At 29.7% G+C, this 22,482-nt stretch overlaps 1 protein-coding gene across 1 annotated transcript in view; it reads right to left on the minus strand.

The window, feature by feature from the left end:
• LOC116775538 (transcriptional regulator ATRX) overlaps positions 1-22,482 on the minus strand; it is a 106,983-nt gene that overhangs the window by 67,615 nt on the left and 16,886 nt on the right. Inside the window, exon 2 of the mRNA XM_061525134.1 lies at positions 10,779-10,946. Within this exon, the coding sequence (XP_061381118.1) occupies positions 10,779-10,854 (76 nt within the window). The 5' untranslated portion in view covers positions 10,855-10,946. The remainder of the gene's footprint in view (positions 1-10,778; positions 10,947-22,482) is intronic.

A 22,482-nucleotide genomic window follows, 5' to 3' on the forward strand; every position in this document is an offset into this window, starting at 1 on the left:
GTCATTGTGTTTAAATTACCATAAAATTATCTTTTGCTGAATATCGTCTTTCCTTGGAAAATGTTATTGAAACATTAATATGAATAATACAAAAAACAACTCTATAAACTAACAGTTAAAAATTAATACTGGATTATTTTTATGGCATTTGATATAAATGTACTCTTGATTCTTTATTGAAAACATTCATTATATTGCCTCATATTTAATAGCCAAAATTAATAGCAATGGATTTAAAATATTCCTTTTACTAACACTCAAATCGTACATTAAATCTTAATACGGCTATATGTACCCTTCCTCTCAGCAATACAGATTTTTCATTCAAAAACTGTGTATGTAAAAACATTTATTTATTAACATTTAACTTAAAGTGAATAAAAAAAATCTAAACATATTTCTCGTATAAGAAATACTCGTACTTAGGAAAATTGTATTTTTTATGCGTTAATTATTAACAAACATCCCCCACTACATCCAATATACGTTATTTCTTTGCCCAACCACCGAAACGCGTTTATATACACACCATAAAAGTACCTATAAACGATGTGATAAAGCCTAAATTGCCACACACTGTGTATCCACTAAGCCAAATTTACTGGCCCAGTATACACGGTATTAGTGGTGCTATTACCCTCATAAGCCTATTAAGAATCATGCTATGTAAGATTATTGTACGTAAAGGTAAAGTGTATGTAACAAATCATGAAATAGTCTTAATTAATATAGACATATGTATTATATTTATTGTACATATAAGGTTATAAAACTCCAAAAATAAAAATTACACTTTATATTGAACATTCAGATCTCGTCTGTCCGTGATCACGGTTGCTAAAAAGTAACCGAAACGTCGGTAGTTTGTAGTTGAATACAAAAATAAAACACGCGCATATCCGAATGATATTAGTTTCATTTAAATGAATAAAACTCGCGAAAGTCTTAGATCTCATTTATTTATCGATCGTTTTCAATATTCCATGAATAAGTAAAAGCAATATTGAGTGATACTTAAAAAAAAATCAATTAATATACATATAATGTAAAATTTACAGATACGAGCTGGATTCGAACCTGTGACCTCCGTGATAAAGTAAATGGAACAATATTTTTCAGCTTTCTTATTGACAGTGTAACTACGAACGAATTTGTTCTTTGTTTGAAAACTAAGGGATACTTCAGAGTTAAAATTTTACTCACTTTAAATAATTTTGAGTAATGTTTTATAGAAGGAAAAAGGCTTAAAGAAGTCTATTTAATAGTCACCTTCGGCGATATAGAAAACTCAGCAAAGAAATTGCGACCAAAAGCTAGATAAATAATTAAATATTTAAAGCAATTAAGTTATTAAGGAAATGACGTCAAAGACCAATCGATATAATTGCAAATTCATTTAGCATACAGAACTATCGATCCTGCTAGTAAATTTATAAGAAGGTTCTATTTATGTCGATCCTCCTCTAGTTCCTTCAATTTTTTGTAATATATCAATATTATATTGTAGATTTCCTTAACATACAATTCTAAATACGATATAAAGATATATTTCTAAGAAAAAAAGTAATGAAAACCGGTAGACCAGCCAGACTAGCAAATATTTTCCCAGAGAAAATATTAAGGCTGTTATTGTCACTTCTATAATATTATAAACTCTACAATTTAAAATCCTTTTCCATCGTGAACGGTTCGTAATGCCATTGTCGTGTGCCCTTTGATCGAGGATGGGTTTTGTTCCATGCCAGAGAAGATTCCCACAGGAGATAAGCAGCGTTCAAAAATAGCAAACCGTTCCTCCAATGTTGGAATCCCCTTTTATTTACCAAGAGAATATTGTCCGAGGATTATAAATAATATATATCGAGGCTTCCTTTGTTGTCTCATCAGCCATATTTTTGGTCAATATTCATTGATAATTGAAGTACTTAATAAATAATCCACAAACGAAAAAGACATTTCTATTTAATAGACAATGAACTTGCAATTTATTATATATTATTACGTTGTGACAATACATAGCAAAAAAACACAACGCTACCTATAATAGTTACTGAACATTTTCATCAAATAATTGATGGGAACAGTTTCTTTGAAATAAAACTGTTTTCAATCGCCAGCAACTTTTTTGTTTCGTCTCCACAGAGATCTTAAGTTTTTTTATGAAAAAACATTAGTCACTTCGTCCCATCCTTTATCTATTTTTACTTTTGCGAACATTCAGAGAAATTTTTTCATGTTCGTCATATAAACTGTCTCAAGTTTATAAAAATAAACTGAATAAGAGCTAGTTTTTTTCTTTCCATGTAAGTAACTTTATAACTGTACTGTACAAAAGTCAGAGAGATATGTATTATGATGTACACACTAATTTAACGCTTGAACACATGAAGATGACTTCATTTCAGACGATATCTTAATTTCTCCCTCCCATTTAAACCAATTAACGCAATTGTGAGGACTCGTATTAATATTAATTAAGAATAAATGGTAACAATTTACGTGGTATTTCATATATAACATTATTTTGTTTCTCAGATTTATACACAGTATTTGTCATATGTATCTTTTAAATATGTCTCTTGTTAATTGAATGTCATATCATATCCAAAAGCTCTTACAGCTTGTAAAGCTATTAGTAATATAAGTTTATATATATTTCTGACAAACAAAAAATTACATGCCCAGCTTTATTTTGGGACACAAAGGTTACGGCTAAAAGGAACATTTCACTGCAGTGCGTAAAGTGCTGTAAAAAAATTTCCAAGATTAAGTAGCGTTTGCGGGACATTCTAATAGAAACTAGCTCAGAGATTTTATTGAGATAAGAAGACAATAAGATAATGTTATTTTAACAATAAACATACTGAGATCTAAGATTTTCGCGAGTATTCATTTAAATGAAACTAGTATTGTTCGGATTTACTACGCGGATTTTATTATTTAAAAACTACATAATCCCGACGTTTCGGTTACTTTGCAGCAACCGTGATCACGGGCAGACGAGGTGACACCTCGTCTGCCCGTGATCACGGTTGCTGCAAAGTAACCGAAACGTCGGGATTATGTAGTTTTTAAATAATAAAATCCGCGTAGTAAATCCGAACAATACTAGTTTCATTTAAATAAACATACTATATAAATTAATACGCCCCAAAACTAAAATAAAACTAGTTATCATCATCATCAGCCTATCGGAAGCCCACTGCTGAGCATAAGCCTCTTCTCGCATGGAGAAGGTTTGAGCATTAATCGCCACGCTTGCTCAAGACGGGTTGGCGATTTCAAACTTATAATTTGAAATTATAAGTCCAGGTTTCCTCACGATGTTTTCCTTCACCGTCCGTCAGTGGCGTCTAAATACTGTTAGAAAGTACATATGACTATGAAAAATCATATTGGTACTTGCCAGGTTTCGAAACCGCGCCCTCACGCATGAGAGGCGATCCTTAAACCTCCAGGCCACCACGACTTTTATAGACTAGTTATAGGTAATGTTATACCGTGTAGAGTTTTTTGCTATGAACCTTTACCTAGACTCATAAGTGCTTGCAAGGAAATCAATGAATCTAATTATCTCCCCAACTGTTGACTTTCCGGTGACAATATTAATGACTCTTGACCCAGGCTACATGCACTTAAAAGAAATGACATCCAATACAGAGAAATATAGATAGTACCTGTGGGAGAGATCGGAAGAACAATTTTATGCGGCGGACATTTTTGATCTGCCGCCATTTTGTGTATAAAACGGACATTTTGTTGTGAAATAGTAATTACTTTGATCGGAACAAAATTGTAAAAAAAATCTTTCACACTTATATAATAATTTATATGTAAGTGAAAAACAAATTTTCAAATATATTATAATATTAAGTCCGAATAAAAGTAAAGCCTCTAACGGTGAGTTCTACCAAGGTAACTTGATCCGAAAAATTTTGATGTATCAAGATTATTGATCCAAAAAGCGAGTGAACTTTGAAGGCTACGAATTAATGAAGACATTTGAACACTCCAGTAATTTATATTCGAAACTTTCTGTAATTTGGTAATTTTACGTCTAAATAAATCTTGTGTCCAATGTCTATTACATCATTGTGGTTTTTGGATCCTTTAATATAATTGAATTATTTAATGAGATCTAAGATTTTCGCGAGTTTTATTCATTTAAATGAATTATTTAAGTCTATAAAGAGCGATTCTAAAATATGTTTATGTCCATATTTATGGCATTTCAGGCGTTCTTTTTATTTTTTATTATTATTTTATGTATCAAGACGAAAAAAATTATACATTGAATGTTGGGTTACTATAGAATCAAATAGTGCTTCAATAATACAAAGCTCTTGTAATACCTTCCAAATTAACTGTCACTGTATAAGTATTTTATAAAAAAAAAAAATATAGCTCTTCATTTAACAATACCATTATAGAGTAAAAAAAAATACGTTTATTTTCTTGCTCTGGCTAAGAATAACTCACCCTCATACGAGCACGCAGCCTTTAATTAATTCTAACCTAATTATTACAGGTATAATTTTAAAAATGGATTTCTAATAAAAATCAATCTTCCAATATTTATTTGCAATATATACATAATTTTTGTATGTTTTAGGTAATTAAATTTTAGTTCAAATAATGTCACAAAGTTGATATTGATTATCGCCCACCAATGAAAATTTTAAAGTGGCGGGTTATACTCGCACCAATCAAAATGATATCAAAAGCCTGAACCTTTCATATTATATTATTAAGTATTTCCTAAACAGCTCAAATAATAACAATTAAAAGCTAAATAGGATATAGCCCGTCCGTAAAAAAATATACCGCACGAGTAAGAAGAAAAAATTACTCACCCGGAAATAACTTCTCCTCCACTATTTTCAAATATTTCCTTAATAAATCCACTTTAACTTTTTTGAGTACTTCAAAATCGCTGCCGTCGTTGGCAGCGTGGTTCCTGTTCGGAGGCAGAAGCAACTGTGACGTACAGCCAAGAATATATACGGTGAGCGGATTCTTTGATAGACACAGTGCAGCCGATTATAGCCGTTCTAGTGCTGGTTTAAAGCTCGTTATAGTGTGCATATTAGATTCGATTATGGTGGGTCCGTTGTACATACGGACGTCCACTCAAGTTCTGCATTGAACATATCCTTATATGCGATTTTATTCTTTTATTTTAATAAATTATTATAAAGTGAATTTTATTATATATTTATTATGTAAAATTGTGTTATCCCTACTTGTTAGTTATGATTTGCTTATTATTATGTTCGTTTTAAGTAATATAAACAGAATGTTATCAATATTACCTGGGGTTATTCCTGGTCGATACTTATGTCGCAGTCCGTGCGGCCTTGTTTCGGTATTAAAGGAAATGGCCGGATACATAGGCGTTATAAAATGTTTGCAATAACATAATGCATCTTTTATATTGATTAAATAAGCTTTCAACTCTTAGCGATACATTTTAAGATACTATTGTAATTCTTATATAGCTCATTCATAAAAATGGTTTATTCAAGAGTATTTTAAAGAAAATGTTTTAAATAATGCGCACTTTTCAACAACCTTAAATATTTTCGTATTCGCGAATTTTAAAGCGCGTTGTGATGATAGAGCTCACGGTTCCTTGGGAAACCAACATCCCAAAGATCATGCCATCAAGGTCAATAAATATTACGAGCTCACAAACGAACTCACTAGAAATAGGTTCGTCGTGGATTTGTACGCGGTAGAAGAGGGAGCCAGAGGTATAGCGGCTAAATCTCTCTTCAACCTACTAAAAGACTTGGGCCTGTCCAGAACTTATATCAATTCATCCTTGGGACGTACTCCGAAGGCAGCCCTAGAAGGTTTTTTTCAAATTGGCTTAGATAGAGAGAAGAGCTTGGACGGTGGAAGTGAGCGTTTAGCGCGCGTTAGATAGGAGCCCCTTAAATCTATACCTGGGTCGCAAGTCCCAGGCACTGTTAAGGCTCCTCTCTGTGTATTTTTCTCGACATGACAATACTATTACAAATTATATGAGAAGATATTATTTTTCATATCATTATCAAAATCGAATATATAATTTATTTCCTTAAATATTAACTATATTTAAGAAATATTAATTGAAAATTATTATCGTCATATAGATAACTAAGATTTCCTCTACAGAATAGATAATTATATTTTAAAACGACTAAATCAGAACGCCTGTAGACGTTTATACCGCCGTAGCTCCGTAGCGTCGTAGCGCCGTAGCACCGTAGCACTTCAAACAAAGGAACCTTTGTGTTGGTATATCGACTAATTTGTAACTTTGATTAACAAGTTTATTTAATTATTATGACACTTGACGATAATAAATTTACAATAAAAATAAAAATTTACAAAATTAATATAATTTATATATATAGAAAAGGTTTACCTAAGTAAGAGCTACTTAGGTAAATATTTTTATTAAGACATATTTCTATATATGTTTAAAAAACCACATAAGACTACTTCTTCAATAATTTTAATTCGTAAAGGCCTCCAAAAAATTATTATCTTAGAATAAATTAAAATGTGTATTATTATTTGTCTGGTTATTTACGTGTAAATTATTTGCCTAAAATTAATGACCTTAAAATGAAAATTAATATACAATTTTTTTAACGCAAAATAAATATAAATAAATAATTTGGTTTTAATTTTACAATTACTCTTTAGCAATTTTTTGTTGAAAGTCGGTTAAAAGGAAGTGCGGATTATATTATACACATTAGACCTCATTAAGATTTAATATATTCAAATGCAAATCGCTAGCAAAATACTAATTTATTTCACGCAAAACGAAAAATGTAGTATTTAATGACAAATTATTATTATTTAATAAATAATGTGTATAAAACATTCCGTTTTCAATTAATGTGAATACATATGTGACATGTTTTATCAAAATCGGTTCAGCCATATTATCACGTGTATCAGATTCTAATTAATGAATTAGCGTTAGTATATTTTAAATATACTGCGCTTTAAGCAAGGGAAATACAACCAGAAACATAGTCTCTTTAATTCTTATAATTTATATGAAAAAATTTATGACACGATTATCATCAAAAAAATTATTGACACTGAAATTGTCGTCAATAAGTTATTACCACGAAAACTCTTAATAAAAATCAATAACAAAACGTAAAACCAATTTATACTTTAAAACTCCTACATAAAAACTTAAGGCATTGTGAATGAAGCCTTACCTTTTGTCCCATATCCGTGACCCCAAATGAAGGGTACGGTAGAAGGGTCTCATATGTATTCTTAGCTCAAACTTACTTGTTCCACAAAATTTTGTGTTTATAATGTCATGGTCCTATTCACGAAAAAAATTGTACATTTGGACGTATTTATTTTACTTTATTTGAAATATCTACAAGATAGAAAGATTTAATATAATTTTTATTGATTGCCTAAATGTTTTTAGTGGCTTTGGCTACTGGCTCTGTTTATTTTAATTTGTATCTAGTTATTATTAGTTTTTCTTTATCATTAACATAGACTTTAACGCTTCAATAATTTTGTGATATTAATATTTAATATTCAAATAATACGTCTTAATTTGGAATCTCATTTTAATAGTGCCTGTGGTTAATTTATATTTCTGTAAAGCGCCACCTACCGGACTTTTCCCGAATTGTTTGGACTATTCATTGAAGCAATTTCCATGTTTTTCCGGAATTATCAATCTTTGTACTAGATGGCGCTGGTAATAACTTTAAAACGACATCTATCACTACCTCATGACATTACTAAAAGGTATGAGTTATATCGAAAGAAATAATCTTACTACTTAACAATAACTTTACTACTTAAAATAATTTTAGTAAGAAAAATTTTCAATATAAAGAAAGAGTCTATAGATATCATCACCGAATAAAATTAAATTTAATAATTAGACTTGTTTTAAAGAAACATAATGCTTTTAGGTGGTTTTCTTAAACTTTTTATTGAATGAATTGAAGGCTAATTAGATAAGCCTTAAAATACTTTTAAAAAATTTCTCACTTTCATCGGCTATTACAATTCTAAGACGCGCCAATGGAGATCCTCGACCTACGCCTTTAGATGTAAATTTCCTTTTTTATATACATTTAAATCTTCGAAATAAATAAAAGATAATGGCTTTTCGAAAAATATTTATTGCCGTGTACTGTCTGTATGACGTAAATAAAATAAAATCCTTAAATTCATTGACAATGAAAATGTGATTACGGTTGCTGCAAATTAACCGAAACGTCGGGAGTATGCTGATAAAAATAATTATAAACGCGAAACAAAACCGAAAAATATTAGTTTTATTTCATTTAATAAACGACCTACATGGCTTTGTCATTAAGTTACTTTTGCTATACCTTCTCAATACTCCTTTAACAAATCAAACAAACCTTATATAAATGGTTACCTACTGTTCGTCTAGAAGCTTCAAGTAAAAACTACTGTTATTTATATTGACTTCACATATATAGGTATGTGTACACTTACACATACATATTTTACGTAGAAACTCATACACCCACACACAAAAACAAACACTTGTGTGTGTGTTTGTCTGTGGGTCTATATAAGTAAGTTCTAACTGCTTCTTGGAACTCAAAACTTCTTAAAAAAACTATGTTTTTGTTAAATCATTTTTGTTTATATCACTCGGCAAAATTAAAAAATAAAAAATTTAATTATTTCTTAATTCAATGTTTTGTTTTATGAATAGTAACTAAAAATAAAATTAAATTACATTAAAAAAATCCAAATTAGTTATGTATTAACTCTTTAATTTCAATAATTGGATATTCGTTAATAAAATATTATTTTCACAACCTTATTTTCAGAATGAGTTTCTTAAGGCGATAACAGATATTTTCTATAAACTGAACAGGCCTGTCACTACCAAATTTATTTAATTGATTTTAAATTATGCAAAACAATATGAAAATTCAATAATGGCCCAATCGATACATACAAAAAAGATTGGAGTGTCTGTTTGTAATATTCAAGTAACCGTTTTTTACTACGTGAATATGAATAAATACATACATACACCAAAATGACGATTTTTACAATTTTTGTCTGTCTGTCCATCTATTTATTCCGGCTCATCTCTGAAATGGCTGGACCGATTTTGACTGAGGCGTATCTAAGGTTACTTGCTATCCCGATTCCGAATCCCGTTTACGAAATTATGCGTTATCACGCGCGAGTGGAGCGCAGGGTCCATGCGGGGCTTAAAATTTTTTTAAGCACACCGAGTCGCGGGTAAAATCTAGTGGAGAATAAAAGGACAAAAAATTAAATATTTTTAATATATGTCCTTAAACTCTTTTTATTTAGCTTCCTTCTATCTAAGTTATATCTATGGAAACTTATTCTGTTTAATAAAGGAAATATCTCAATAACAGTAATTATATATATATATATATATGTTGGAGTTAGTATCACCTCGTTATTTTTTAAAAGAGTGACGTCACCAATACCTATGTTCTTGATTGATCAGGCTGTTAAATTTTCTTTTAAAATGTATAACATAACCATTTAACGATTATATTGGCAATAAAACTCTTAATCGAGTAATCATAGGCCGAAAATGCCTGACATCACTTTGGAAGGACGATGATTCACTGATGGACCGATATTAATCAAACATTAACGTGAAAACTAGCTTTTAAATAAAAAAGGCATTGAAAATTATCTATGTTAGAGAGTTAAGATTTTAAGACATACAAACATACACAGATGTCGACGGTCCAGGTCACCTTTATAACACCACACTTTTTGTATCATAATTAAAATAAAAAATACATGTTTAAGTATATACATATATACTATTAAAAAGTCAATGAGAACTAAAATGAAAACTATGCAGAACTCCGTAAAATTCACAAGCTGGGAAACTGTGATGTCGTTACGACTGACATTTTCCCATCCGGCCCAACTGTCAACGTCATTGAGGAGACGAAACGGACTGATTGGGAAAAAGCAATTTATTGTCAGTATAATCTACCCTGAGGGGAAGAATAAATAACGAATGAATAATTGAACGAACGAATTATTTTAAATTAAATTTAGCAAGGAATTCATCCTCAAAAGGAGGGCTAAATGTACTTAACAATTTTGGACTTTATTAATTAATACTTTGTGTATAAAACATACTTTATATAGGGTTATAATCACAAGGAAATACATATCAACTTATTCAAGATTACAAAATGTTTTCAGCAATAGGATTTACAATTTTTCTTTGAGCAACTCGAATCCTTTCATGAGGCGAGAAAAAAGCTTTGTTTATTGTTTAAATAATAAGCCTTTTTTAGGTGTTTTCAAAGTTTTTGAATGAAAAAGATTAAATATTGCAGTGTATATAATATAGTTACGTTATTAAAACTGATTGAGGAATAACTTTTTTATTAATTTTGTACGAATATGTATGTATTTTACTAAATCGCGTAATACGTATTGGTAAACCAAGTTTTTATGAAGTAAAAAATAAGACTGTTTTTTAAAGTAATATATATATAAATATATATATAAGAAGTAAGAAAAATATTAATAAAAGAAGGTACGTTATAAACAATAAGTTTCTTTATATTTGAATACATGTGTATTTTTTTAAAACTTCGTTTTAGTGAATTCAAAACTATGCCAAAAAAAATTGGATTTTAATCACCACTGTCACCAATATATATTGCAAAATTAATCGAGTTTCTTAGTGAAATATCATCTAACTCTGAAAGAAACACATACAGAAAATAACTCACCCGTATGTGTGTTAGTCTTGTTCTCTTCTGAATTCTTCTCTTCCGCCTTAGCCTCAGAACTGGTATTGCAACCCATTTTGACACTTATTCACTACACTTACAGTACAATATACTTCACTTTAAACTAACATGAACTTGACATTCTTGGTTAGAATCTTCGAGATAAATCTGAAAAATAAAAATATAACAGTTAGAAGAAGCGTAGTTTACTCTAGATATTGTTGCTTAGCACGAGTTTACAACGTCACACTATACACGAAGCGTCTCACGGTTCTCATTAAATAACCTACGTAAATGCCTGAAAAGATTTATGAATGGAGACCTGCTAACGCTCCGTATGTCGCGTGATGCACACCCGGAGTAAGCATAGAGTTCGCGTTTTAATTTCCTTTGAGGATATATTTAAATTTCAACCATATTTCGATATAAAAGGAATGTACTATAAAATTCTTTTTTTTTTACACATAACTTATTCAAATTTAAATTATTTTAATTAAAATGTGTCTGAATTTTTTAAAGTTCATATATTTAAATAAATATATAAATAACAATAAAGAAATCCTCAATAATATTGAAATGTCGTTAATTTTATTATTCCAACTTTGTCAACGTAATTTTTTTATCTTTACACCCTAATCCTCACTGAAACAAAGAATCTTTTAAATTATTTTACTCAACCAGGTAACAAAATTTTGAATGATAATAACTTGGTCTCAAGGAAAATCAAGTTGTACACAATTAAGACAGTACGTTAGTTAGATCTGTGCCCCTGTGCTACTCAAAACGCCGTATTTCATAGCACAGGTAATTCCGCATGGTTTTATATATACATTTTAAAATATTTTATCAACCACAATGACAATTTTTATCCTTTGGAAGATATACATATCTTTAGATATATTTTATATCTCGTAATGCTAAATGAAAATACTCTAAAAAATCACGACAAACATAAAAACGAAGAAGCGAATCGTAAACATTTCTTTTAGGATGGTAACAAATTTTGTCAGTGAAAAATAATGTTTCAGCGAATGTCTCTCGATTTTTAGAACTGGTTTCAAATACTTACAAACAATAATAGGCATATTATTAATGGTTACGCAAAGAAATATATTAAAACGAATGAAACAATTGTTAATGATAAAATATAAAGAAATAATTTATTAAAGTCGAGTCAGTTTGTTCAACGTATAACAAGAATCGCTCTATATTTTACATTCATTTAGTAATTAATACGTTAAACTAGCATATACATTCTTTAGTTAAATTGTTAATTCCTATTTACTTTTAAATGTTATCTGTGGAAATCTTATTTATATATATATACACATATATTGCATTGAGGAAATAAGATTTCCCACTCATACACTTACAAAAAGCTTACATTAAAGGATAACACAATCTCGCTGGAACTGGCAGCCATGATGGCTTAACTTAGTTATTAACTTACCAGCTTTATGTCGTATAGGCGGAGTAAAAGGTATTGATTTCCATTTAATCTGTCACTTAAAGCCTTTTTAGACAAGTAACTAATACATTAGCCGGCTATACAATATTTTGTTATTGAAAGAAAATGAATAAAATTTAATCATTAACTAGGTAATAAATTTAAATTAAATTAAATTCATAATTTAAGGTCAATAACCTTGGAAAAAATTATCAAGATGGCGTGAAGTAAAGCCATATGAAAAATAATTTAAAGCACTGGGTTCTTAATTAGAAACACATTCTTCTTCTTTTCTTCTATATATATATATATATATATATATATATATATATATATATACATAAATACAAATACTCTAATTAATAAGATGTCCCCCAATTTTATGCTAGTTTTTAATAGTTATCTTATTTCTCATCTCGTCTGCCCGCGATCACAGTTACTGAAAAGTAACCAAAACTTCGGGTGTATGTAGTTAATACAACAAAAATAACGTAGTTAATCCTAAAATATTATTTTTATTTCAATGAATACTCTCAAAAATCTTAGATCTCATTACTTTATAAATGTTGACACAGAAAATCAATATATTGGAAAGAATTTTTCAATAGATATTGTCTATCAAAATAATTCATATCCATGAGGTAAATTTTATGTTGGATACATTCTAGCGTTAAATTTTATATGGCATAAACTATTTTGATCTAAATAACAATAAAACAATACTGAAATCAGTAAATAATTACATGTTGAAGCTTATTAGATAATCAGTATTTCGTTTATAGAAGTTTGAAGGTTATTACTCTAAGAGAGGTTCTATCCAATCATTAACTATTAAATATATGTTAACCAGAATACAATTACTTTATGTACATAAATATTATATAATAACACATACGTATGTATGAAGCAATCTACTATCGAAGCTAGCAAGCAAGCTTTTAAATTAATCGTAAATGTCAGTCACCAAACCTTAAAATGTCTGCCAGCATCCTCATTCAAATATTTTCAAAATCATCTGAGCGCGTGAAAAATATACTTATATGTAAAATATATTATATTTCACTATTAATGTTATGCTTTTTATTATGAAATGTAAGAAAATCAGAATATAAAATTCCAATGCAGATAGTATTTGATGAAAATAAAGAAATTAATACGTAATTTCCTAAGCAGTCTGCTGAAATTAAGTTTATATTATTTCCACAATATGCCCTGAAAGATGCTGGCAACAATTCAGTCTTGTTAAAAACTTAAATTAAATATACTAATGTTTTTAAGGACATTTTTAAGTCGAATGACTTTATTTATAATCGATTCCAGTACAGACACACGAACCGACCGTCTCAAGGTTAGACCACGTTAAAGTAATTAATAAATTTTAAAGTTTTACAACGTACTTGTCACGAATGAATACATTAATAGTTTAATATAGTATGAGTGATAACTACGACCGACGTGTGTTGTACGATGAAGTGGAGCGTAACGTGTTGGTGTTGGTAATGTTATGGGCAGTTTAAGACTCGTGGTAATGCATTCAGTACTAATGTGAAACATTCGTCATAGTGTGGGCCCTCATTGTAATAAGTTGGCGCGAGACAGTGGCGAGTTGGCCTTGCCAAATAGACTGACTGTGGTTCACTCGTCTAGAGTTGAATGAACCCGATGAATTGGGCGACGCATCTTCATATTTCAAGTGTATGTGTATTTAAACACAAGATATCCGATACTTCGTTATATAATTAAGAATTAAAAACAGAAAAATATCAATTTAAAAGAATCATTATAAGTCATTATCATTATTCTTATCTCAAACAAAGTTCTAGAGTTTTCTAAAAAATTATATATTTATAAGGATATAATAAAATTTTACTAAATAATAATAACATTATATATGTTATGAGTATACGTTAATTATACTTTTAATTCCATTTACATCATTTATTTTATTAATTATTTTATTTTATAATAGTTCTTTGAATAATTTAAATTTACGGATACGACATCTAAGTCCTGGATGCTGCGGGTTCGGATCCGGCTCGTGTATATAGATTTGGCAGAGAATATTATCTATTTGAATTTGGAATTGAAATTGAAAGCATTGCTTCAATATAAAAAAAATACTATACAATTATTTAGTTAAAGTCAAATAATTATATACATATGTATCAATACATATTATAAAACAAAGTCGCTCGCCGCGTCTGTCTGTCTGTATGTTCGCGATAAACGGAAAAACTATTGCACCGATTATCAAACAGTTATCAGCACTCGATAGCGTGATTCTCGAGGAAGGTTTTAGTATATAATTTGTTAAGGTTTTGTATTTACCTGTATGTACATTAACGATATTTGTTGAAGATTTTGGGAAAACATGAGCCGTCTGAGAGCTTTTAACGAAAACACTGCCTTAAGTCTTTGAGATATAACAAAATAATATATAGTAGAATTTTGTCTCAATATAGGTCTACAAAAAAGTCCTCGGTGAAATATATCTATACCTTAAGGATAACATACTATATTCATTTTACAACTTTTAAAAATTGGCATTCCTAAAGCGTTTATTGGAAAGCTATTTACATAAATACGGTATTGAGTTTTATCATAATAAATTAATTTCATTTTCGTTTTCAAGCCTACATTAGTATCTGTAAATTACTTTTAAAATCATTTAAATCGGGCGTACCATGTGAAAGTTATCATAATATAAGTTTAATAATTCTTAAAATTAAATAGGCTATTTTATATTTTTGGTAAGGAGCACTTTCAAAGCCGGGGCTGATATTGTATAATATATAACTAGGAAAGGGTTTTAAAGTGAGAAATAAATATTTTTGTAAACGAATGAAATTAAAAGCTTCATTTATATAAAACTAAGTTTTACCAATGCTACGTAATTATTATTTTATATATAAATAATGCCTTCGTTTCAGTTCGTTCACAGCAACCTTGATCACGGGCACAGGAGAGGAAAGTGCAAACTTAGATTCATTTAAATACATGTGAAAATCTTGGACATCATTATATAAGTTTTACTTTGACTCTGGAAGAAATTTTAAGCAATATAATTATTAACTTAACTTTAAGTATATTATACGCAGAGGAATTATGTTACTTTGAGTAGACAGTCATTTAAAATACACTTTGGATTTTAAGAATTCTGTATTTCAATATTTAATATAAATTAACAATTTTGGTAGGACGAGAATGTATGTTTGTGGTTACTCAATGTAAAATATAATTAAAGGAAATTCAATCGATGAAAGCAATATTTAATAGATAATAAATCAATTAATATATATATATATACTATCGTGCATGTGTGTGCGGGTTCAAAACCTGGCAAGTACCAATGTGATTTTCCCGAGTAATATGTACTTTCTAAGAGTATTTAGACACCACTGACGGACGGTGAAGGAAAACATCGTGAGGAAACCTGCTAATTTCAAATTATACGTTCGCAATGACAATTCGCCTTGTGCAAGCGTGGTGATTGCTCAAACCTTCTCCATATGCTCAGTAGTGGGCTTCGAAAGGCCGATGGAGATCACATGTCTGTACAGTCGAGAGCGACTTCTAAAAACACGTAAATACACCCTGCTTATTGTGCTAATAGTAAAACGAATTGACTTGTTCTTAACATTTGTAATATTTGATAATTTTGTTTAAACTCATTAATGATTCAGAATCTTTAAGAAATTTAGATCACTCTTTCAAATCAAAGATATTACGTCATAATTTTTATAATTGATTAAATTCTGATATAATAAAATCAGTAATAGCTTTTTTAATATATTGACATGTTTTGAATCAGCGTTCTTAGTACAAGTCGGCATCGTCATACTATACACGAAGCGTTTTCAGTTTCACATTAAGTGACCAAAGTTAATACTATAATTTGGGATCCTTATGAATGACAAACTGTTAAACTTTCGTATTTATTGCAACGAAGAACTCAAGGTAAGTATACTGAACTCTACTTGTTAGATCGATGGTAACGTATTTCGCTACAGAGCCTTGTTTTATTTACGTACTGTCCTTGAATATAACATGTAATATAAGTTCACTTTATTTTACATAATTTGAGTAATTAATATAACAGGAATAAGTTAAAATAAAAACTAACGGCCTAACTTAAAGTGTTCAAAGGATGCAACTAAGTATTACTTTAAGCTGACATTTCAGTTAATTATATCATTAAATAAAATGATTAATATTGAATTAACAAAGTCGCATTTCAATATAATAAGTATAATAACGAGTATTTATTAAAAACAAAACTATATTATATTAAAACTAATATTTCATTCTTATACCGATGCTTTGTTTGTCCAATGTATGACAAGTCACACTGACAATGAAGTTGGTATACATCCGCTCTTTGTAAAGAAATTGTACTCTTAATTGGCCTGAAATGTCGGGAGTATGTAAAATAAAATAAAAAGCGTAGTAAATACGAAAATATTCATTTATATTTAAGTTAATACTCGTGGAAGTCTTAGATATTATGTTTGTCTGTTTATAACATGACCTAATTGTTCAAGGATGTTTGTAATGACTCGGAAAGACGTTTCCTTCATTGATGACGTGATGAAGACAGTTAGCGTCAAGTTAGTTCTGGTTTGTGGAAACTTTCAGCTTAATTTACTTAACATAACATAATTATTAAAACATGTTACTTCTGCGTACTACTAATGCTACGTTATCATTGTCATAGAATTTTTGTAAATTGTAATATAAGAAGGAAAAAGATTATTGATATCATCATTATATAAGTATCTTAACAAAGTTCATATTTAAATAATAAAAAATTATTGTACTGTTAAAGTAAAAAAAATATAATATAAGTAAGAAAAATAACATAAATAACAAGGTTATGAATTGACATACATATATTAGTATTCTTCGTTGAAGTTCTTTTATTGTAAGGACTTATTTCATATTAATAGTTAAGTATAATTGTTCGTGGAAAACGTAACTGTTAGGCTGTGAATTTAACCAGCTTTTCTTTAACGTTGTATATACTAGAACTACTAATGCATATGTATGGTTTTTTTATGTGATAATTTTGTACGCAAAAGTATATAATCTCAAACACGTAATCAGAGTGGCATAAAGATTATATTTTTTTCCAAAAAAATATAACATTTTTGAAATTTGCAAAAATGTTGTATAGATTTTTTTATCTTATATATAAAAGAAGCAAAAACCAGAGGAATATTTATGAAATTTTGTTTAGTTTATTATTATTTTTTTTTTGAAAATATATAAATAACTGATAATATCGTTAGTATTTTGCAAATCTTTTGTCATTGATTTCTGATTTTAATTGATTTTCCTTGAAACTAGACAACTGCTCTATATTTATTTAGTTCGATTAAATTTAGATGTCATAATAAATTACTATTGCAGCCGTTTATTTTATGGTATTCTTTATAAAAACTTCATTAAGTAATATCTCATATCTATGAGGTGAAATGTAATCATGGCTTTCAAAGTTTTCTGATTTTAATGCTCTACTAATAACAGCTTCAACTAAATTAACTATAGCGGAAAAGCAGTGATAGCTGTCTACTTTTTTATAATCTTTGGTAGTTATATATATATTCAAGAGATCTAGAAGTTCCCTTAGAAATTCATTGGCCTGTTTTTCATTTGATAAAGGTAATATATTTATTAACATTTCCTCAAACCGGAATCTGGTGTGAACCTGGACTAATGATTACATTCTATGTATGATGAGCTGCAAGACTTCTCATTAAGACTATAATAAGAGTCTTAAAAGCCCAATTCAAAGTTTGCTCGTAAAAGTTATACCAAACCTTTCCCGTTTAATTAAAGATCCTTTGTATTTACAACTTTGAGCGTAAAACATTTTATAATTTTTTTTATACGTATAGCATATCAATCAGTGATATGAGGAATTGAAACTTAAATACTATTATTATTATTTAATAGTTGCTGACACTTTTTTTTTACTTTTTAAAAACTTTAACCCAATATCTCAATTGTAATGAGAGAGCAAAAAATTCTTCGGTACTTTTGTTTGAATAAATATATGATGAAAATAAAAATATTATTATCAAAAAAATATTTATATTTTATCATCTCATTTCATTGTGAGGATTAAATTATGCAATACTCATTATTATAGTTTACTACTTTTACTTGCGACTTCTTCCGCGTGATCTTTGGATTTAGGTTCAGAGGAAAATGTATAGATTGTGTTACAGAATAAACATGTTAACTATCTGTCAGTTATATCTATGATTTCAGTCAATACAACTCTCTGCCGGATACTGTAGCTATATCGAATTTTGGGATAAAATATAACCTTTATCTGATTTTGATGTTTAGTTTTTCTTTTATGTAAAAGTTGGAAAACGAGCAGACGGCCTACTTGATGGGCAGTAGTCACTGTCACCCATGGACATCCGCAATAAAGATGTTACGGATGCGTTGCCAACCTTAGTTGTTAAGAAAAAGGGAACGGTGGGAATAAGGAAATGACAGGAAAAGGTGGGAACTAGGTAAGGGCAACCGGCTCTCTCACTCATCGGACGAAACGCAGTCTATTAATGACTACTTCACGCCGATCTTCTGTGAGAGGGTGGTTCTTCCCCGGTTGAGCCAGCCCATATTTGAGCTGTAGTTATTTGACCACAGCTAAGCTCTACCGCCTATGCCCCTTACATTATTGTTAAGTTTCATTTAAATGAGTTTAGTAATTTCACGTAAAAGCTCTACAAACATCCATACATCCACACAAACTTTCGCATCAATTATATCAGTATGATATAATTATTCTTCGAATATGATCAGACTATTGTTATAATAGTGATGTTTTATACCCGGCAGCTACAACAGATTGTGTCACGTGATATCTGTTATGACGTATTTCCGGGGGAATCACACGGAATTTTAGGAAATAAAATATATACCATCATCTCCCGTATACCTTTCCATTTATTTAGGGTCGTGGCAATATATACTTATCTTGCATATCACGTCATATTTGAATTCAGTTTTTTAATCAAATAATCTCTAACACCTTCTCTCCACCAACATTAATTCTCATTGCTCCTTTTATTATGTGTCCTATAAATTCCCCTAAACCACCCATGCCCTACTGTTGCTCCTAAATTTATTTGTTACTGGTTATAACTTTCAAACTTCCACTAATATACTTTCGTTCATGGATTTATCCACACTCTCCACTCCATCTTTAACTCACAGAATCTCTTCTCATCCTACATTTGATAGCCCAGCACCCAGATACATACAATACAACAGATCTTGATCAATTTGTTTGTTTGAACCTAAAGCCTGAGGGGAATTTTTACCCTCTTGTTTATCTGATATTAATTCTTCTATTACTAAGGCTTTATTGCTCACTGTTGACCTTGAACTTGTCACTTTTGCCCACAGCAGACGTGACCGCTGTATCTATCTTTTATGAGCTGTTACCTCTCTGGACTGGATTTACTTTGAAAGCCCACCCATTAAGCCTCTTGTGGAACACTATTGTATGCCTTCAAGTTTACGAATATATGCAAGTTTTTATGCGGAAGTCTATATTTTGGAATAATTTGCAAAAAGCTCAATAAAGCGTCAGTAGTCCATGATCAAGGAAGAAAGCCAAACAGATTCTATATAAACTCACTCAGCCCACTCAAAATTAACAAACTATTTGACATGAGCTTTATTCTATTTATTTTAGCTTTATGCTTTATTATTGCGCACCTTTTTTTTAAGATAAGGCTGCCAGTACACTACTGTCATAAACTATTCTGATACTGCTATGTTATTTTAAAGATTTCTTATCACTCCCCCAATAGACAAAAATCGATATTTCGATAAATAAAATAAATAATACTTCAGTTACTACACAACATACATTAAGTATAATCTAGAAATAATTTGACTAACTGTAAAGTCATTAACTATACTGGCAGTTGTCATCCACAGGCGCTGAAATACATCAGGGATAATTGATTCGATTGAAGCTATCATTCACTATGATGTTGGTAGCACTGCTGGTGTCGTGATGTATATTGTAATTGGTAGTAATTACAATTTTATTTCAATGTATTATTATATTGGTAGGACTGATAATTGTTGTTATGTATTTTGCAGTTGATTTTGCATATTTTTGTGCTCCGTTAGTTCATTAGGATCTCATTATTATTGACTCTTTATATTATTATTTTTAAAAAACGCAATTACAATTTTTTTTAAGACATAGTTTCTTTATACTAAAGGAAATTTTGTTTAGTAGTTAACCTCCTGTTTCTAAAGTAGATAACGGATATGGTTTTACAACAACAATACTTAAAAAAAGATGCATATAGTTTTATAATGACCTTTGGAACTTGTAGATTTGTTATAGATATCACCCACAATAACTGAGACTTAAAATATCTAACAACAGTTACTATTGTAATTCAAAAGAAAAATATATTTTGCAGATCATAGCTTAACACTCGTAAATCTTAAACTTTGATTTCGCTTTACTTTACGGCTTCAGAATGAAAAGCTAAAACGATAAGGGTAAATCAAATTAAAAAAATCACAATCCTATGAAGTTGTGAATTTCTTGATAATATTTTTTTATATATATAAATAAAAAACGAATCGTCATTCCTAACAAAATCAAAGTTTTGTCTCGAAGGAAACAAAATAATTAAATATTTCTATTACAGAATAAAAAAAACCTGTGTATAGACTCGCGAATTGAGATATCGTTTATAACAAAACTTGATATTTCGCTTGAAGTAAACGAGTTTGATATTGAGAAACTTTATAATTCAATATCGCAGAGAACAGAGCGCGCTTGGAGACAATTATTCCATGATAAATTAGGCTATAGTACTGTTGTGTGAGCATCGCCAGTTGCTGAAACTAGTCTATACAGTTTGATTTTGATATATTCGCATATGTGTTTTTAACACTTGCAATATATTGGTTGTTTTTATATATTTATTATGATTTTATATTGCAGTACATTGTTATTTAATATTCGATTGAATTGACAAAGTTTAAAATGTTACTATAATAAAAAACTTAATTATTCCGTTTAGTTAAACTTCATCATAGCTATATATATAGCTATATATATATATATATATATATTAAACAGTACATCTGTAATATTGGGATCCAAAAAATATATGGTTTAGTATATAAAATAGTACAAAAAGTACTCTGAATCGGCGACATTCAATCTTGATTGGATTTGCCATGACTGTCAAGAAGAATCGCCAGGAAAAGGCTCTGTCATTATTCCGGAAGAGGAAGACAAATAGCTAGATACTCAATTAGAGATCAGTGACAAGATATTAGTAATATTTCCAATGAAGTAGAAATAGTTATTAAAAATAATAACGGGAACTAAATGAATCACTACAATTTCACAGTTCAAAAAAAGACGAAGTTTGTGAACGCATCAATGCGTTCGAGAGAATAACGAATAACGGAGTGCTTTAACGAGGAAACGCGGAATTATTTAATAATGATATCTTAGAAAATCGTCTACGAGCTCTCTAACAACGAACTCGAGAAATTGTCAACGAGGATTGAAATTGCAAATGTCCTTTAAAATAATCATTAAATCGGTCGATTGATAGAAAAGGTTGAGTCGAAATTTATAAAACATAAATATGGAATATAAACTGTAAAATTATTTGAAATATGAAAACTATATAAACTTGAAAACAAATATGAACTTACATAACAAATAAGAGAAAATTATAGGCTCAGATCGGACAACGAACAGTCACAACATAGTGTTCCTAAGAGAAGTAGATATGAATAAAATAAATAAGCATTTTTGTATTTGTTACGTACGCGTTACATATTATAAAATAAATGAACATCGCCGGGGCAACATCATTGTAGGGATGAAATATCATATAACGAGTGACGCCGCTGACTCCGCGGAACGTACACCAAGCCGTGTGAATCAGAAGATTCCTGATACCAAACAAGCTATGGAATGGCATTGCTATCCTAACATCGGGGCAATCATGTAGTCCTAGGTGTAGGTTATAAGTTTTAATATGTAATTTTTATTATAATACACATATAAGTATGTTTCGTAGTTTTCCTGGAACCTCCGGTTGCCACCTTATATAATTTATTACTAAACAGGACGTTTTCTAGCTAAATAACCGAACTAGCTAATTAGATAAGCATCACAAACGTGTTAGCGTCTCTAATGAGGTGGTTTAGTTCAGAGGATCGTTGGAGCGTTAAAAACAG

This window comes from Danaus plexippus, chromosome 27 (assembly GCF_018135715.1).
Source record: "Danaus plexippus chromosome 27, MEX_DaPlex, whole genome shotgun sequence".
Lineage (NCBI taxonomy): Eukaryota > Metazoa > Arthropoda > Insecta > Lepidoptera > Nymphalidae > Danaus > Danaus plexippus.